This window comes from Rattus norvegicus, chromosome 8 (assembly GCF_036323735.1).
Source record: "Rattus norvegicus strain BN/NHsdMcwi chromosome 8, GRCr8, whole genome shotgun sequence".
In the NCBI taxonomy this organism is placed as follows: Eukaryota; Metazoa; Chordata; class Mammalia; order Rodentia; family Muridae; genus Rattus; species Rattus norvegicus.
In genome coordinates, this window is record NC_086026.1 from 110,239,039 (window position 1) to 110,257,664 (window position 18,626).

Genomic DNA, 18,626 nt, shown 5'->3' on the forward strand with positions numbered 1-18,626 from the left:
TGATTTGCATTTCTCTTATGACTCAGGATATTGAACATTTCTCAGCCACTTGCCTTTCCTCTGTTGAGAATTCTGTTTAGCTCTGAACTTCATATTTGATTACCTTTAAGGAGTTCTTTTATTATTCAGAATTTTTTCACAAGTTGTATTTTTCATAGAAAACTTTTGTCATTTCAAGATGTGTGAAGAATAGCCTTATAGTTGTGATGGACACTGCATTGATTGGTTGTAGATTACGTTTGGTAGGATGGCTCTGTTTTACTGTATTGATCCTAACAATTCATGACTATGGGAGATCTTTTCATCTTCTGATACCCTCTTCAATTTTTTTCTTGAGTATCTTAAAGCTTTGATCATACAAGTCTTTCACTTCCTTGGTTAGGCTCACCCCAGGATATTTTGGGTACTTTGAGGCTTTTATAAACGCTGTTGTTTCCCTGATTTCTTTCTCAGTCCATTTGTCATTTATATATAGGAGGATCCTGGGTTTTGTGAGTTAATATTGTATCCAGCTATTTTGCTTGCTGCAAGTGTCAGCTGTAGGAATTCCTTAATGGGATTTTTAGCATCACTTTTGGATACTATCATACCACCTGCAGATAAAGATAGTTTGAATTCTTCCTTTCTCATTTGTTTCCCTTTAAAATCCTTTGGTTGTTTTATTGCTCTAGCTACGACTTCAGGTACTATATTGAATAACTGTGGAGAGAGTGCATAGCCTTGCCTTGTACTTGATTTTAGTGGCATTGCTTTTGAGTTTCTCTCCACTTAAATTGATGTTTCCCATGGGCTTGCTGCACACTGCCTTTACTATGTTGACTTATGTCTCTTATATCCCTAATCTTTCCAGGGCTTGTATCATAAAAGGGTGCTGGATTTTGTCAAAGATCTTCTGCATCTAATGAGATGATCATGTGGCTGTTTCTTTTCAGTTTATTTATATGACTGAATACATTTATTGATTATCATATAAGAAGCATACCTGCATCTCTGGGATAAGCCTTCTTAATTATGGTGGATCACCTTTTTGATGCATTCTTGAATTCAGTTTCCAAATATTTTATTGAGAAATTTTCAGTCTATATTTAGAAGAGAAACTGGTCTAAAGTTTTCTTTCTTTGTTGGGTTCTTATGTGGTTTTGATATCAAGACACTTATAGCCTCATAAAACAAATTAAACACTGTTGCTTCTATCTCTATTTAATAGAGTAATTTGAAGAGATTAGCAATAATCTCTTCTTTGAATATCTGGTAGAATTCTGTGCTAAAACCACCAAGCCCTGGCCGTTTTTGCTGGGAGACTTTTAATGACTGCTTATATATCACTGGGTGTTAATGGTCTGTTTAAATTGTTTGTTTGATCTTGATTTAACTTTTGTAAGTGGTGTCTATTGAGAAAATTATCCATTTATTTTAGATTTCCCAGTTTGGTGGAATACAGGTTTTTAAAGTACATCCTTATGGTTCTCTGGATTTCCTCAGTCTCAATTGGTATGTCCCCTTTTCATCTCTAATTTTGTAATTTGAATATTCTCCGCCTTTTAGTTCATTTGGATGAAGGTTTATCAGTCATGGTGATTTTCTCAAGGAACCAACAACTCTGTTTCACTGATTCATTGTGTTGTTTGTTCATTCTCTATCATAGCTATTTTTGTCCAGTTCCTCTACCCCCCCCACCCCCCCACCCCCGTCCTGCCCCACTTTGGCTCTAGAACTTTCAGGTGTGCTGTTAAATCACTAGTGTCTCCAGTTTCTTTTTGTTTGCACTTAGTGCTATGAATTTGCCTGTTAGGTCCATCTTCATTGTGTTCTATTAACTTTGCTGTGATATACATTCATTTTTATTCAATTGTACTGAGTTTATTTTCTTACCTTTTTTCATTCCATTGTGAGTTGTTTAATTTTCATAATTTTGTAAGCTCGTTTCTATTGTTAGTACCTAATTTTAGAGTAGGGTGGACAGACAGGATGTAAGGTGTTGCTTTGGTCTTCTTGTCTGTGCTGAGACTTACGTTATGTCCTTGGAGGCGGTCAGCTTTGGAGATAGCTCTGTGAGCTGCTGTGAAGGAGTAGGTTCTCTTGTGTTTGGTGAATCGTTTTGTACATACCTGTTAGGTCCGTTTAGTTTGTAATGTCAGTTAGCCCAACCGTTTCTCTGTCTAATGTTCTTCTGGATGACCTGTCTATTGGAGAGTTGGTTATTGAAGTCTCCTACTGTCAGTGCTTGAGTACTAGTATGTGATTTAAGCTGTTGTATTTCCTTTTTGAGCATGGGTGCCCTTGTGTTTAGTGTATTGATATTAAGAATTCCATTTTATATTTGGTGAATTTTTCTGTTAACGAGTATGAGTGTCCTTTCTTATCTCTTCTGATTAGTTTTGGTTTGAAGTCTATTTTGTTGGATACTAAAATGGCTTCACAAGCTTGGTTTTTGGGTCCATATCCATAGCATCTTTTTTCCTCCCATCCTTTTTCTCTGAGATGGTGACTATCCATGATGTTGAGGTTTGATTCGTGGATTCAGAAGAAGAATGGAACCTGCTTCATATCTGTTCATCTCGTCTTTCTATTGAGGAATTGAGACTGTTTGTGTTCAGCCTTATCAATGGGCAGTGTTTCTTGATTCCTCTTACTGGGTTTTGATGTATGGTTACCCTTTGTAGGTTGGAATTTTTGTTCTAGTGCCTTATGTTGGATGTTTTTTGTGACAGATGTCTTACTTTCTTTGTTTGATGTGATTGAACGATTTGCTGGGTATAGTATTCAGTTCTGACATCTGTGGTCTCATAGATTTTGTAGAATGTCTGCCAGAACTCCTGTTTTTAGAGTCTCCATTGAAAACTCAAGAGTTTTTCTACTAGGTCTGCCTTTATATGTTTGTCTTTTTCCTTTGTTTCCTTTCTTTTTTCTGTATGTTTAGTGTTTTAATCATTCTGTGTCAGTCTTTTCTGGTCCAGTCTTTTTGGTCTTCTATGTTTCTTGTACTTTAATTATCCTTTTATGTTGGAGAATTTTTCTTCATAATTTTGTTGACACCAAATGTTGTGCCCTTTGACCTCAGTTTCTTCTCCCTCTCTTCTTAGGATTCTTAGATTTAGTCTTGCCATAATGTAAAATAAATTTTCTGGATTTTTGTCCCAGGATTTTTTAGATTTAATAATTTATTTGACCAAGGTATTCATTTTTTGTATCACATCTTCAGTGTCTTGAGATTCTGTTTTCTATCTCTTGTATTCTGTTGGCGAGGGTTGTCTTTGAGGTTCGTGTTCAAGTTCCTAAAGTTTTTATTTTTCATTCATTCTGATTCTATTTCCACTTTCAGTTATTGAACTGTTTTATTCATTTCCTTCCACTGTTAATTTTTTCATAGTTTTTTAAGGGATTTATTAATTTCCCCGTTGAGGACCTCTGTCACATTCATAAAGGGTATGTTAAGGTCTTCGTCTCCTGCTTCAGTTTTGTTGCAGTACTCAAAACCTTCGGAGTGTTTTTCTCTGGCATCTAAGCACCTGGGTTTGGGAAGGTTTCAATTCTAACTACTGATATCTAATCTTGTTTTTATTAGACGGGTTTTCTGTTTTCTTGGTTCCTGTTTTTCTCTCTGGTTCCGATGAGAGTGTGATGGCTGTGTGCTGCCTCTTAGGAAATTTCTGGGATTCTGATAGTTGTAACCACTTATACTTACAGGTAAAATGACTTACTGGGTATTAGGTGCTGACAAGAATGGAAATAGGCTGGGTTGGGATAAGACCTTGGGGATCCAGATGAGGGAGGCAAGCAGGGTTTTCTACCAGGATCTCTTTTGTCTCCTGGGAATGGGGACAGTGAGAAGTCATCACAATAGGTAGTCTGTTATAAAGGGAAGGATAAGACTGCTTTGGATTTGGAGGAGGGTATGGGGAAGTGAAGAGTCATAGTTAACCTACTTGCTTCTCTGCCTGGAGTGGCTTACAGGTTACCAGGAAATGCCTTCTGGAGGTCTGAGTGCTGGAATAAAGCAATGAGTGGGGACATGGAAGTCTGGAGGGTGAATCTGTGTGATCCATTGGAGACTAGGCAGGGGTGGGTAAGGGAAGCTGCATCAGTTGCTGTGCTACAAAGCTGGGACTGAGACTGTGAGATTGAATTTGAATGAGAGGAACCAAGTGAAGATCTGCACTTAGCTATTTGCTTCTCTGGCCATAATTGTCATTTATTAGTTACATTTGAATAATGGACAGGTATTAGGTATTGAAAATAGAATGTACTGAACCTTTTTTTTTAATTCCAAGTTCTAAAGAATAAATTCTTTATTCAGCAATTCCTTAGTAATACATCCCATTATTTTTATATTAGTTACTCACTTCTTTCATAGATTGATTGTATAAAATCCTAGATTTATGGTCACCTCCTTTGAACAGAAGATTTTCTGATAATTCTGGGTGGACAGTAATTATTCATTTGAATTATATATGTACGTGTGTATGTGTATATATACACATGTATACATATACATATATATATATATATATGAATGAATGACATGGAGTAAAAGATGATAATTTTTATTTACTTCGGAAGACAAATCTTGGAGACTAGATAAGATGGACAGGAACCATTTAATCCTCAAGTTCAAAGACTATGCGTGTTGGCTTATTTGTTTTATTATTTTATTGGTTCTTATACCTCTTTATTACTACCAACTCTTTATCCATCCCGATCCCTTCCAATCCCCCAACACTAGGTAGGAGAGAAAGAAGAACGGAAGGGCACATAAACCTCTGCAGGCTACTTACTGCTGATTAGGGTCTTCATGTTTCTAGGGGCATATCCAGTTTTCATTGTCAGAATATCCAGCAGTCCAGCGAAATAGAAATCCAGCAATAGCAGACAGAACAAACCAAGAGTAGTGGAGGCAGCAACACCTGCTTTCTTCCAAGTGTCTCTGACCCATCTCTGGGTTCTGGCATCCATATCCTCTCCAGAATCCCAAGAATTAAACTATCTGCGGCTGGCAAAGATCATGCCCCTTCTTGAGCATAAGATAATCATAGTTAGCACCTGTGGACAAACTCAGCAGCCCCATATCCCACACCTGAGATTAAAACAAAAACATTCACATAACTGGGTTTTTAAACCAAAATTTTCACTATATATGCTTATAGATAGTTATGGCTAGATAGAATTATCAGCTTTGAAATAAAATGATTCCTGACCTTGCTTATATCTTGCTGAGAAGAGACACAATCAGATTAATAATTCTTAGGGCTTAGATATAATTACTTCAGTAGCATCGTAAGTTTCTTGCATGGTCTGATCAGTAGAAATTTTAGTCGGTTTTCCAAATTTCTAAAGCCGTGTCTCTATTGACAGTCTATGTCTTTTGTCTTACATTTCACGTATACTAGAACACACCTATATAAAAGTTTTCAATACTTCACTGTTCAGGTCTAGAAGTCCCACAGTTATGTAAATTTTTCTTTGTTGGAGATAAATACTTTTGGAAAGCTTTTTATTAAGTTAGAACTGATTTTTAGCAGTTATACACTATGTACTCTTAATTATCTTTAAGGATACCGCCCCTTTATACTTATTTTAATTTCCATTTCAGAATAGTTTTTGTTTTTAACCTTAAGTATGCTGATTTGTATTTTAAGTAGATATCTCAATTGAACATTTTTGTAACATAGTTTGGCTCTCTCTACCTCTTACTGAACTAAAATCTTGTTGAATATTTCTGGATTACACAAAGCAAAATATCTTTTCTTATTCTAGGTTTAATTGCCATGCTTTTTCTAATCATTGAGTTGTCGTGAATGGTCTATGTTCAGCATCCTGCTATGTTATGTTTTGTAGTAATATGTTTGCAATTTAGGGTTGCATTTAGTTTGTGGATTCATGGAAGATGAAAATCATTTTCCTCCCTGGTGTTTTAATTGGAATTTTACAACATAACAGGGATTACTTAAGTCCCATTTGTAATTCTCAAACTTACCATAAGATTTTATTTTTATGTAATCTTCATATATTTAAAGTATTATCAGTGTCTTTATCATAAAAATCCAAGTATTTCCATTTTCAAATAATTTTTATTTATCGGACATCAGCTTTTAGGGAACCTACCCTGAGCATGGATTCTCTCTGGAAGGTAACCGAGGGGGTGAAGCACCCACAGGGATGCGGGGAGTGACCTGGTTTTGTGAGAGTAAAAGTTGCTTAATATGATAATGTTTACTGGTTTGAATCCAAGTTATTTTGAGGCCAGAACATGCCTAAACCTTCTGGCAATTAACACTCAATTGTTAAACTGGAGGAGGGGGGCTTAAGTAAAGAGGTTCTTTGATCTTTTCTCACAGGTCCTTCCTGTCCCTGAGCCCCAAAACTGAGAGTTTTTGACTCCTTGCAATCTAGAGAAGGTCAGAGAAAGAAACAAACACTTTGAAAATCTACTCTAATCTTTATTTCTATGGGGGGTGGGGAGGCTGGCATGGACAGGGTTGACTAACTTTCTATTGATCTTAAGAAAAGCCTGACTCATTATTGTTCTGGTTCTCAGTGCATATACTTTTCAGGGTATATGATCACATGCATCTTTTTTCAAAACTTCACAATAAGTTTTGAAACTTCAAAACAAGTTCAAACATAAATTCAAATAATTAGTTAAATAAGGAATTATAATAGAGATGTTTACATGCGTTCCCATTAAGACTAGTTGTTGTTATTAATATCAGATATCAGTTGTTAATAATATCAGGTATTGGCCACACCCGTGGGGAAAGAGCATACCAAGCCCACACCAACACGCTTCCACATGGTGAGATTTTAATGGGGGAACGAGACAGGGGAAGGGGCAAGAGAAAGAAGAGAAAAGAGCAGAGAGGGGAGAGCAGAGGGCAGAAGGTGTCTACCTTGTATTTGGAATATGGTGTAAATGTTCCCAGGTGGAGGTGTGAATTGAGCCAAAAGGTCTTCTAGGAATGTATGGCCGTTGCCATGGCAATAGTGGCCAACCAGTGTAGCTGCTAGTGGCAATTCCTGATACCAACAGTAGTTATCTAAATAAACATTATCTACCACTAGGTAGATTAATCTACCATTAATCTAGGTATATTATCTACCATTATTGCTCAATTGTTCATTAAAAGTTATAAACTATAATTCTTATGTCTAAGTTAACACAATATGCCAAGAGGTAAATCATCTCTCTAGTTTCTCATTAGTATTGAAGTTTTCTCTAGGTAATCCCAGTTAATACTTTATCTTCCATTCTTACACCTACAACAAACTGTTCATTTCCAGTTGATGGTCTTTAGCTATTAAATAATGGTTTTACAACTAGCCTAAAAGGAATGTTTTCCTTAATCATAAATCTGTTTCATGACTGTTTTCTATCCTAGTGCAAATAGATGTCACACACGAAGACTTGCAGGGCCTTAATTGCAGCCCTCTCTATAAATTGCTCAATAATTACTAATAGAAATTAGGAATTATATAGAATCACCATTAGGAACTAAGAATCATCTATTTGTTTACATAGCATTGACTATAAAAGAGTTGATTTTTGTTAATCTGCAGAAAATCTGCCCAATAAGGTGGGCTAATGACCAGGGAATATTATATTAATTTAATAATGACAAGAAACACATATTAGCTGCAAAAATCTATTGTGAAATGAGATTTCTGAAAGCCTTGCAATTAAGAATTATCCATTGCAGACCATGCAGTCTGATGTGTCATCTTCAGACCATCACTTGTATGCTTTTAGCCTTTCTAGATGGCTCTTGACCTCAGCTGTGTAGCTGTAGGCCTTAGCCACTTAGTCATGTTGTTGTTAATGCTTGTTCAGACTTAGTGTTCTTTAAGTCACCACCACGTTCTTTGCCCTGTGATGTCCAACAGTCAGATCAGACTTGGAGGCAATACTTTGAATAACAAAGTAAAAAGAAAAGGTTACATGCTCCCAGTATATAATGCTTAGAGTAAGCATTCCCATTTACAGTGAATGCAATAAGGAAAAGAAAGGAAGAATCAGAACATAGAAAAAGTGAAAATCAGTAAGGCATCCATTGCGTTCTAAAGCTGTGCTGTAGCTTCCCTTGGCAGGTTCACGTCAGTGAAGCTTCCCTTTGTAGTTTACAATCATCTTCATGCTCCTCTCTGTCAAGTCTCCTGCAAAGGCTTGGCTCTTGCAGCATTGTTGCTTAACTTACCAGACTTTCTTTGAAATTTACATGAAATCTTTATGATCCCATAATTGTGGTGTTTCACATGCCTACAGATCCCACTTTACATGAATACTGTTGCCATTTCCTAAATCTTGGGTATTAGTTACCAGGTTCCTTGTGAACTGAACAAAGTAAATTGTCTTCCGGGAAAATAGTCCTTTAGACCTGTCTAGAGACTGGAAACCTCAGCAATTTCTTTTCCTAAGGATTCTCCCGGAAGTGTTTTTGAAACGCTTTTATTTCTTTTCTCTAAGCCCATTGCTGATTACTGAGACCCTCTGAAGCACACTTACTGTTCTGATGTTGGCACTGGGCTTCTTGTTGCCACTGATAACTTCATCACCTTTGGCAACACCTTTTTTTTTTTTCCTATCCTTTTCTGGCCACATCGTAGGTTTTCCCAATATTTTCTTTTCTACGTATTTTTTGAATCTTATTTTTACTATATACTTTCCTAAATTGTCCAGCCAGACTGTGCTTTTCTGCTTGAATTTTCTCAAACACATACTCTACTCTGTTATATTTTAAGTTTCACCTGTCAACAGTCTCAGGACATAGGCAAAATGCAGCAAAGTTCTTCCATGGTCAAACCATAATGGCCTCTAAGTCAGTCCCCATAAGATTCTCCATCTTTATCAGAAACCTTATCAACAACAGTGTTTCATGTTCACATTCCTTTTTTAAATTAATTAATTAATTTTTATTGTATATTTTATGTATTTACATTTCATATGTTATCCCCGTTCACCCCTGTCTCACCACCCCCCTTCCCGTTCCCCTGCTTCTGTGAAGATGCTCTCATTCCCTCCCACCCACTCCCACCTGCTCACTTCCACGTCATATCTATCAGCTTTCTGTCTGCTCTGAGTCTGTGCCAAAATTGCTATTAATGATATTCTTAAGCTGTCTCTATCTTGCTCATGATACTTTTACAAACTATTTTCTAAGCATTCACATGTTATTGGGAATACATTATCAGCAGAGTTCTCAGAGTCTTGACATTAATTTTATGTGTTGCTCACCTTTCCAGTACTATAGCAGAATACTCCAGATAATCAGATTGTAAAGGTTAATGCTTATTTGGATTTGCCATTTTATAGCCTCTACTTGATGATAAAGTAGTTCTGTAGGGTTGCGCCACTGGTAGCACATTATGAGAGAAACATGTGACACTATCTATTAAAAACAGTTATCAGTCTGTCACTTTATAGTAAGTTTTATAGTGCTATAAAATGAATTTCAAGAAAATAAGATGTGCCGTTTTTATTATGACATTCAATAGACATGAAATGATAAGACTATGAGATTGGTATTAATTTCAAAGTACTTTTTACTTTTTAATAATATGCTTATTCTTAGTGAAAAGGACAAGCAGTGATCAACTTTTTTCTTAAAATAAGCTTAACAATAGATCTTTTGTGTCTGAATAGTACTGTGAGGAACGGTAATTATTCTGTTGCAACACTTAAATTTTGAAGGTGACTGAATCTTTTTGACATAAGAGGGTATTTGAAAGCACATGTCATATTTTTAAGGCTGAATTCATCTAGTAACAGCAAGACTAAAATAATTGTGCTTAATAGCAATAATTTCTGTGTGCTTATTAAACAGAGTGAGACCCATATTGTGGTTGTCATGTAAAATTGGAAATGAGTGGAAAGTCCTGGTTAGATTGAATAGTAATTAATTGTATGGGCAGAGACATACTTTACCATAAAGAGCACACCCCTCTATCCAATATCTGATAATGCCTGGAGAGACTGTATCTATCGGTCATTTTGTGATTTTTGTTTGTTTTAATATTTTGAATATTTTATTGTTTATCTGGGCTAAGAAGAAGTCATTATGTAATGACAGACTTGGGTCTAAGTTCGTCATTTTGCTTTATAAGTATAGAGGTTTGTATACTCAGCCAAGTTGATAAACTGGTGCCATCCTACATTTGGTGAGCTTGAATAACCTAACCTGAGATACTCTTTCTCATACAGATTATTTTCACAGTACTTTACTTCCGGTCGCCATACAGTCAAATGTGCACTGATTTGCATGCAGCTGTAAGATCACCAGCTTGTAGTTTGAAATACAGGAATAGTCAAAATATTGTATCTAAGCTTTTATTAAATGACTTTATAAATAAATGGTCATTAACTTAAGTTTGTTTCAGTATTTTTGTTTTGCATTTTTGTTTAAGGGCTGTATCAGTCACTGGTAACCTGTAACTAGCTGGCTTAAATGTAGGAAGGCTTTTTTCAGGTTTTTCAAAGCAAGGGTGTGTAGGGAAACACACCGTTGTGTATATGCGTACACATATTTCAAGGGAGATTGCAAAATTCTTTAAAGTCATTCTTGTTTTTAGTTTTATGGCAACCTTGGAAGTACTTTCCTAATGTTGACGTTGTACGGCTCTTAGGTGAGAGTGCAGGCAGGAGCCTCTTTTGTGTGTTAAGTTCATGTGGTGATGGTAAATATTTCAGGAACTTTAATTCAACTCAGCAAAGGTATAAAGGATGCGTTTGTAGCCTAGGTCGTGGTAGACACAGAGATTAGACCTAATTAATTTGTGAATGTAGGCAAGGCATTGGTGTTACTTCTGTCTTTTGTGCTGGTAGATTAGATCTGACCTCTTACTTCTTTAAATTATTTTATGTGTAAATGTTTGTTAGTGTAACTGTCTGTGTGCCTGATGTTCACAGAGGTCAGAAGAAGACTGGAGTTATAGATACCTGGGAACTACCATATAAATATCAGCAATCAAACCTAGGTCCTCTAGACATTCGGGCAGTGTTCTTAAACTAAAAACAATGACTGTAAGAATTTTGCAATATTCCTTGGCATATATGTTTATGCTCATTGGATAAGACATTTAAGTGGCAAAAATTATTTTGCAACTGAGATTATGGTTGGGTTATTGAACAGGTTTTTTCTTCCTCTCTTGCTTTTCTTTTTTCTTTTTTCTTTTTTTTTTTTTTTTTCTTTTTCTTCGGAGCTGGGGACCGAACCCAGGGCCTTGCGCTTTCTAGGCAAGCTCTCTACCACTGAGCTAAATCCCCAACCCCTCTTCTCTTGCTTTAACATTCCATCTGTTATCTAAAAAACTTGTTTCATTAGTGAATATTGTATTTGTTCTTTATTTTATAGCAATGAAGCTGATGACTGCTCTGGTGAATGTTGCCTTAAACCTCAGTATTCATCAGGATAATACACAGAGGCAATACGAAGCCGAGAGAAATAAAATGATTGGGAAGAGAGCCAATGAAAGGCTGGAGTTACTACTTCAGAAACGTAAAGAGGTAAGTTTTGTGGTAATTTTTATAGTTTGGAAATGTTTGGTAAATATAATGGTTTCTACTGTTTTTTGTAAAAAGGACATTTTTAAAGTTCGCTATGGTAGCTTGATTCCATAATCTTCGTACTTGGGAAGGCAGGTAGAAGAGTCAGTTCAAGACCAGCCTTGGCTGCATACAAAGTTTCAGGTTAGCCTGGGGTACATGAAACCTGAGGTGTGTAGATGGGACAATAGAAAATAAGTCTTACATTCATAAGATTTAGCTTCAAATTACTTTGTCTTCAAGTTTTAAATAAAATTGAAACAATCACCAGTGAGTACGGAACCATATGCAAACTTATTTTAGTAAAAGGTTATCACAGGGTTAGGCAAGTCAGTCATTTGACGTTACTGGCTCAAAAGTGCATGAAATAATAAAATCTCATCTGGGAGACAGCAAAAATAGATTTATAGAAGAAAGTGTCTGTGTTTATTTGATGTATAAAGCAACACTCTAAGATTGGTGTCACTATACACTCCCCCTTTCTCAGTGCGCGGGAATCCAGTCCAGGAGTTTACATGCAATAAGTAATCAAACGCTCGGAGAGCTTCTAGCTCTTACTTTAGGTTCGACAGCTGATTTGTGTAGATGTGATAAAAACGTTTTTACATGGCTGTTTTATTTTATTTTTTTACATTCATTTCTTTTCATTTTATGGGTAAAGGTGTTGCCTGAACAGAATATTTATACAGCATATATGTGCAGTGCTCATAGAAACTGGAAGGAGTTGAATTCTCAAATGCTTGTTGTCTTTTACAGAATACTTTTTTTAAAACTTACTGGAATTAAAAGTTTTGGTTTGTATTACCAAATCTTTTAACTTAAAAATGTTACACTTTCATAGAATAAGTATATGTGTATACATATGAGATTAAACAAGCAATAGAAAGCAAAAACTTGAAATGTTTTATCTGCATTTAAATTTATTATATATTAATGATGAATTCAGTGTCGTGAACTAAGGAAACCTGTATACTAATTTAATTTTACCTAACAAACTTAATCTAGCTTCTATGGGAATGACTAGTTCGATGATTGGTGCTTATTGTACGACCACGAGGACCTGAGTTTAGATTCACATTTCCCCATAAAAATGCTGGACTTAGCACTCTACTGCAATCCTAGCACCAAGGAGCTGGAGACAGGACAGTCCCTGGGAATTGTTGCTTTTCAGGTTGGCTAAGTCTGTGACTCCAGGTTCAGTAAGAGACCCTGTCTGAAGAAAAAGAGTAGAGACACGATTGAGGGATACAGCAGAATAAGGAGCCCTGGTCTCCACCTATATGTACACAAATAAATATATTGCCCACATATTTCACCCATACATAAACATGCACAACACAAAAAGAATTAAATTTAAGCTAAAGTATTTGATATACAGAGCATAAAAGTATCTTTTAGAGTTATCACTGTTCAGATCTTGTCATTGTTAATACTGGAATGCACCTATACATGAATGAGTACCTACTACAAAACAGGCGTATGTTAGAACCACTTCAAAATCTACAGGAAGTTCTTTCTTTGTTTAGTGCCAAAATTCATGGAACAGGTATTTGGTTTTTTGTTTGGATAGTTTTTTCAAGACAGGGTTTCTCTATGTAGCCCTGGTTGTCCTTGAACTGAATATGTAGTCCAGGCTGACCTGGAACTCAAGATCCCCCTTCTTCTGCCTCCCAAGTGCTGGGATCAAAGGTGTGTGCCACTGTGCCTATTTTTATGAAATAATTTTTAAGAGACCCAATTCTGAAGGTCAAATCAATTTTTAAAATTAAATATCTTAATGTATAATTTAAAGATACAATAATTTGATGGATATTAAAGACTGATACTAGGAAACTATTAAAAGTGTTTGGTTTTCTTTTTCTTTTTTTTCGGAGCTGGGGACTGAACACAGGGCCTTGCGCTTGCTAGGCAAGCGCTCTACCACTGAGCTAAATCCCCAACCCCAGTGTTTGGTTTTCATAATTATGCTATTATTGTCTATAAGAAACACCAGTCATTATATGTACAGTAGAAACACTGCCAGGACGTTTGAGGTAGGATTCCTTGGTATTATGTAGCATGTTGTCTTAGGGTATCTATTGCTGTAAAGAAATACCATGGCTAATCTTACAAAAGAATACATTTAATTGGAGATGGCTTACAGATTCAGAAGTTTAGAGCATTATCATCATAGCAGGGAACATGGCAGCATGGGGGGGGGGCAGCCATGGTGCTAGAGAGGTTGCTAAGAGTTGTACATCTACATTGGCAGGCAACAGGAAGAGAGTGACCCTCTGCCTGGCTTGAGCTATTGAAACCTCAAAGCCTCAGTGACATCTTTACTCCAACAAGGCAGCACCTATTCCATCAAGGCCAAATCTCCCAATAATGCCATTCCCTATGGGCATATGGGTGCCATTTTCTTTCAGACGCCCACACATAATGCTTTGAAAAATGGAAATATTTTATATTTAGAAGAGCAAGTGCCATAAAATCTTATGGTAAAGCATGGACAAGAACTGCCAGAAAGAAACAACTTGGATTCAATACATTTTTTATTTTTATTTTTGATCTTTGAAGTTTTAAAAGCATTTTACTGTTGCTAGCTTTTTCCTTACCCCAAATTTAGTTATGCAGACCTCCATGGGGTTGTGATCAGCAACTGAAGAATCTAGTTCTGTTGTTCTGTACTGTACTGAACCATAATTGCTTTTCAGAACTATTATAACAAACTCAGTTGCCTAAAGGAAATGATTGAGCTGTGTGATTTTCAGATTTTTTTATCAGCACACAGAAAAAAATAGATTTATTTAGACTCTTCATTTTGGATTTTTACTCTAAGGAAAACCAGGTCTACTGTATTGGGTTTGTGGCTAGCATTATGAAAGCAGGAGCAGGCAGCCTATTTTTAAATTCTGGTCTGGATTTTGCTCTAGTTTCCCGTTGTAACCTTAGCTAAAAGAATTCAGTAAAAACTACACACCACTATGCCATCCTCGTTTTCTTCTTCAGACAAGTCTGCCATCTTTATACATCTCCTTTAACAACGTCTCAGTATAAAGTGGTGATAGATTCTTTGCCGAAATATACCATGATCCATTGGTTCAATTTCCTGTGTACTCCTTATTTTAATGTGAAACTCATGAACACAGCCCCACCCCATTCATTTACATTTTGTCATTTTCATCAATCAAATATCTCAATGGAATTTTGCATCATTCTCTCTTCACCGCATACTCGAGCTTTACTAAGTCACATCTCCAAAGTTTTCCAAATTCATGGTCAAGAAGTAATAAAAATAACCTCTCTCTTCTGGTTCTAGTTTTCAAATAGACCTTTTAATTACCTTTACATACTTCAGAGAAATACATTTAAGGAAGAAAGACTAGTGGTTTTGCCTCTGGATTTTGCAGGTTTTTGTCCAAGCTTGGCAGAATCTTGGTTTGTCTGTGGTTCTGCCATGGGAGCAGACAGAAATTACATAAAGGCACAAAAGTCACAATATTTTCAAAGTCTTTGGCCAAGATGACCCACTTTACACGATATGTTCCACTTTCTACAGTTCTATTCTTTTCCTCTAATTCTTTTGAAAATTTTAATTTGTCGATAGACTAAACCATTAAGTCAGAATCTTCAGTCTAACTCTCTCTGGATGTGCATTAACTGTCACATCTTTACATCTTATTTACTAAAATCCAAAGTGGCCCACACCTCAGTGTTTAACAATCTAGGTTAAATATCATTGGTTGCTCTCAGTCCTGTATCTGGATGCAATTGCTGTCATGCTTTCTGAACATACTGAGGGAAGGATTGACTCTAGGCTTCTTGTAGCTTCTGACATTTGGGTTTACAAGATAACTGCATTCTATACATGATGGTCTTCCTGTGTATTCATCTGTCTCCAAATTTGTTGGTTTCCTGAAGAGATACATCATATGTAGTTCAGTAACCACTCTATTATATTATTTTCCTGTCTTCAAAATTTTTGTGTTGTGGCTGGAGAAATGGCTTAACAGTTTACAGGTACTTTCAAGAATGGGGTTCATTTTCCAGCACGTGCTTGTTGACTTGCGTTAACCCATATCTCCAGCTTAAGGAGAATCAGACATGTCTTCTGACCTCTGAGGGACCCTGCACATATGTGCTTCATAATGTGTGTTTGTGCACATGCATACACATAGGCATACATACATATAAATACATTTTGAGAGGAATTTCAATTGCTATGATCCTGTTTCCAGATTAGATCACACTCTAAAATACAGAGATTACGATTTCCACTTAAAGTAGATTTTTACATATTTTTCTTAACATAAACCATATTTTAAATATTTTGGAAGTATATTAGAAATGGCTTCATTAAGTCATGCTGGCTGGAATGTATAGCCCCAATGAATTAGTTTTTGTATTATAAAATTCATTATAAGTATATCTCACACTTACAGTAAGTTCAATCATTTGAATATTTGTTATATTTATTTACATCATCTGGTTGTTGTCTGAAAGTTTGCAAGCAGTGAACATTTTATGATAAACACTGTATTTTAAATTTTGATCCTTTCCCAGAATTGCAGTATATAGTAGTATAGTATACCAATTGTATTGTGGGGAAGAAGCAGCTAGTAGTTAGCCACAGTCTTCATAGCATGCACAATATTGTATGTTCTCAGCACTTCTTTTCTCCTTTTTAGATTCTATGTTTCCTATTCTTACATTCAATCATATCTGTAAAATATCCTTTTATTGATATGGAATGTTCAATGTTATGTTATAAAATAAGCTTTCCTTTAGATTATTGATACAAGAGGCCAAAGCTAGTATTACCAAGCATTTTAAAGTTGATCCGGCTAAAGTTTCGAGACCCCATATGTACAAAATGCCAAGCAACCAGAGCTTCCAGGGACTAAGCCACTACCTAAAGACTATACATGGACTGACCCTGGACTCTGACCTCATAGGTAGCAATGAATATCCTAGTAAGAGCACCAGTGGAAGGGGAAGCCCTGGGTCCTGCTAAGACTGAACCCCCAGTGAACTAGACTGTTGGGGGGAGGGGGACAATGGGGGGAGGGTGGGGAGGGGAACACCGATAAGAAAGGGGAGGGGGGAGGGGGATGTTTGCCCGGAAACTGGGAAAGGGAATAACACTCGAAATGTATATAAGAAATACTCAAGTTAATAATAATAAAAAAAAAAAAAACAAAAAACTTGTAATAGTTTTAGTTTATAACTGCTTTATCAGGGTATATTTACCTCATATGTAGAGAAGCATTTGTGCTGCTTATTTTTTTCTATATATCTTGTAACAACATAAAACAAGAGTTGGTCTGATTATTTTACTACTGTTGTATGAAACAGAGAGAGAGAGAGAGAGAGAGAGAGAGAGAGAGAGAGAGAGAGTGAAATTCCATGAAAAATGGGCCATTAAAAATCACACAGATGTTCTACAGTAGCAGATATGTTGCTTTTCCTTAGTAAATAAATTTAAAGCTTAACCCTTATCAGTAATGCTGCCCAGTATGTGTACCTCTGTGATATACTCGTGTGTTGTTGCTGGATTACAGCAGTGTCATCTAGGAGTTCTGTATGGTATTATCCCTCATATTTTGGGATCTGTGCGTAATTGAGTTATGAACTACTCGGACAGGAGTAGTAATTGATGCTTTGTGAAGGAGGAAATGCCGTGTAAATCAGGGTGACCCCTGAAGTAATAAAGGCAGAACTAAGCCAAAGACTTATTTGGAGAGAAGTATCGAAATGTATAGTGATTTCAAAAATAGATTACTCCAAGGAAATACAAAGTTGACCAATGTTTTTCCCCTCTCCTCCTTGTCGTTTTTTTATCTGGTATGTATTGAGAGAAAGGAGAGGGCCCAAAGCCAATGTGACAAAACTACACAAGCTCTACCAGTAATCTGGGACTTAAGTTCTATAGTCAGCAAGAGGTTGAATACTACTAGGATTGAGGATAACAAGTAGTTTAAAATAGTTGGCATTATTACAAATAAAATGATCAGTATTTCAATTTTCTCTTTTTTCTTTTTTCATTTCAGCTACAAGAAAATCAAGATGAAATTGAAAATATGATGAACTCTATTTTTAAGGGTATATTTGTTCATAGATACCGGTAAGGTATTTTAATCATTTAGAATTTTTAAACCTAAAGAGCTGTTGCTTATGTATAGCATAGTTTATATAGCTGTAAACTCTATTTACTTATTTATAGCATAGTTTATATAGCTGTCAAACTCTATTTAGTTTTACCTTTTGGGGGAGGGGGTAGCTTTGTCTATAAATACTAATTAATATTTGGAGGAAATTTTGCCATCGGTGTTACTGAAACACCCTTTTTAACTCAACATTTATCACTATTGGAGATACTCTATGTACTTATGTTCTCATTGATATAAAATGAATTTATATGATCATAAAATTATTAATATAGCCTAGTAATAAACTATTGAGTATCATGACATTTGATACATTTTAGTGTCCTACCTTTTCTTCTATGATAGTATCTTGCATGGTCAGAGTATCAACTTGTCTTTGTTAAAATACCAGAGCAAAGATGGGAGGAATAAAGGACCAAAGAGTTACCCATATAGTAGAAAATGTGTTGGTTGAGATGATCCTTTAAGCAAGGAAGACAAAACTAAAGAAATACATTACAATAAATTGATATAGCATATATATGTAGTTCTCTTAGTTATATGCAATATATGAAACAAACTCAGAAGATAAAAGTATCATTTTCAAAAACTTGACTCATGATTGAACAATGAAATGCTTAATATGTGTATAATGCTGCGTGAAAATTTCACAGAATATTAACTCACTAGAAAAGACCCATGGAAATAGAGGTAGGTAGTATGGACTTCTATATACCATGACTTTCTTAAGCTACAGTATTAAAATCCAACATTGACATTTATTTTAGAAATCTTAATTTAAAACCTGAACTTAAGCCTGCATATCTGACTTTTATCCAAGACCCACATGGTAAAGGACAACCAGCATCCACAAGTTAATCTCTGTCTTCCTAGGGATAACAACCTCTTCCCCAAATGGTATAAAACATAGAAAAAAATTTTTTATTCACTTCACATCCCACTCA

At 35.8% G+C, this 18,626-nt stretch overlaps 1 protein-coding gene across 8 annotated transcripts in view; it reads left to right on the top strand.

The window, feature by feature from the left end:
- Stag1 (STAG1 cohesin complex component) overlaps window positions 1–18,626 on the top strand; it is a 385,686-nt gene that overhangs the window by 181,058 nt on the left and 186,002 nt on the right. For 6 of the 8 annotated variants that reach the window (XM_006243631.3, XM_039081553.2, XM_039081554.2 and 3 more), the window contains 2 exons: window positions 11,343–11,494; window positions 17,566–17,639. In XM_006243631.3, the coding sequence (XP_006243693.1) occupies window positions 11,343–11,494; window positions 17,566–17,639 (226 nt within the window). Of the gene's footprint in view, window positions 1–1,018; window positions 1,492–5,646; window positions 6,396–11,342; window positions 11,495–17,565; window positions 17,640–18,626 lie in introns of those variants that run through there. The other 2 variants (XM_063265596.1, XM_063265597.1) reach the window with 2 other exon arrangements.